The sequence below is a fragment of the Ailuropoda melanoleuca genome, unplaced genomic scaffold (assembly GCF_002007445.2).
Source record: "Ailuropoda melanoleuca isolate Jingjing unplaced genomic scaffold, ASM200744v2 unplaced-scaffold7743, whole genome shotgun sequence".
Lineage (NCBI taxonomy): Eukaryota > Metazoa > Chordata > Mammalia > Carnivora > Ursidae > Ailuropoda > Ailuropoda melanoleuca.
The window spans coordinates 587404-589332 of record NW_023253040.1 but is presented as its reverse complement, the minus strand read 5'-3'; the positions used below and the strand labels follow the sequence as shown (position 1 = coordinate 589332).

The 1929-nt window shown below is 35.4% G+C and overlaps 1 protein-coding gene across 1 annotated transcript; it reads right to left on the bottom strand.

Moving 5' to 3' along the window:
* Positions 1 to 422: 422 nt before the first annotated feature.
* Positions 423 to 1343, bottom strand: LOC100471571 (olfactory receptor 2AK2-like). The gene has a single exon (XM_011218338.2). The coding sequence runs from the start codon at positions 1341 to 1343 to the stop codon at positions 423 to 425; it is 921 nt and encodes a 306-aa protein (XP_011216640.2).
* Positions 1344 to 1929: the final 586 nt, after the last annotated feature.

Below are 1929 nucleotides of genomic sequence, written 5' to 3'. Positions count from 1 at the left end.
TACTCTGATCTACGTAACATTATATATATATTTTTTGCAAAGATCATTTTAATGTATATGTTTGAAATGGTTACATTTCCTTTTCATTGCATTTCAGATATTATGGAGGACATTGCAAAATATTTGCTGTGAGATGCAAACATTGAGTTGACAAGGATGAAATCTATGGTTTCAGAAACTAGAGAATGTTAACAATAAGACCATTTTTCCAGCTCCCAGATGGGAAATCCATCCCGTTTCAATACATATGATTAAGCCATTCTGAAGCTAGCAGGAATCAATATATTTATCAATTTGTTTATTTTGTAAATATCTCTCAGGGTTTACATGTTCCAGAACAGTATTCTCGGCAAAGTGATCTATGTCATTCAATCTGAATCAATAAGGGGTTCCCAAAGTGAAATTTCATATGGAAATATCCATTATGCTAACAGTCTTCTCATGGCCCAAATAAACTCCTTATTCCTCAGGCTGTAGATAAATGGGTTCAGAAGAGGTGTAATGATGGTGTAAAACACTGCCACTGCCTTATCTTTCTCTGGAGAATGCAAGGAGTGTGGCCTTGTGTAGGTGGAGAGACCAGTCACATAGAATAGGCTTGCCACAATCAGGTGAGAAGAGCAAGTGGAAATAGCTCTTGTCTGTCCTTTACCTGAGCTCATCTGAAAAACTACAGAAAGTACACGTGCATAGGATGCTAGAATAGTCATGAATGACAGGAGCAGGATAATAAGCCCACTCAGAATGACTGTGTACTCATATGTGGAATTGTCCTGACACACCAGTTGTAATAGAGATGGAAGTTCACAGAAAAAGTGGTTGATGAGCTGTGATCTACAAAATGGAAGATGAAATACATACAATGTATGTACTAAAGCATTGATAGAACCACTGGTCCATGCACATGTGACCATGAACCAGCAGATCTTCTTGCTTATGAGTATAGGATAGTGTAAAGGATAACAGATGGCTACATATCGATCATAAGACATGAAACCAAGGAGAAGGGCTTCAGTTCCACCAAGGACCATGAACAAAAAGGTTTGAATCACACAGCCTAAAAATGTAATGGTCTTACTATTTGACAGAAAGTTGGTGGTCATCCTGGGCACTGTGGTGGAAATGTTCATTATATCCATGAAGGAGAGCTGACTGAGTAGAAAGTACATTGCAGTGTGGAGCCTGGCGTCCAGTTGAATGAGAAGGATCAGTATGATATTCCCCATCAGAGCCACTGCAAAGAACATTACAATGGCAACAAAGAGGAAAGTGTCCATGAGACCATACTGGAAAAGACCAGAAAGTATAAAGTCTGTTTCAACACTTTGATTTCCTTTCTTCATCATTTAATGAAAACTATCACAGCAGATCATATCTAAAGATTCCATGTAAAGACAATGACTGCCTTTTAATAGAAAAGAAAATATTATTAAATGAGTTGAACTGCCACCAGACCCTTTCCCAGCCAAGGAAAATATCCACTACTTTGATTTTCCACTCAAAATGAGTGGAAAATAAAATTATATTGATAACTTTCAGATAACAAACTGTATGATCAGTAATTAATCAATAGTTTACAAACGTGACTTTTAGAGAATTTCTGCTTATTCACTTTTCTTAGCTCTTTTTTATTTTAAATGCAATTAATTAACATATAATGTGTTATTTGTTTCAGGGTTACAGTTCTGTGATTCATCAGTCTTATATAGTACCCAGTGCTCATTACAACACAAACACTCTCCAAGCTCTGTATTTTTTGATCATCAGATGTATTTGTTATAATAATATTTTTATTATATTTTAGTTACCATACAGTATATTCCTGATTTTTGATGTAAAGTTTGATGATTCATTAGTTGCATATAACACCCATCAGATGTATTAATCACTCTCCATAACCTAATTAATTTATGACAGTATTAAACACAT

Excerpts from the sequence above, each read along its gene's own strand:
- LOC100471571 (XM_011218338.2), bottom strand. The coding sequence starts at position 1,343 with ATGAAGAAAGGAAATCAAAGTGTTGAAACAGACTTTATACTTTCTGGT.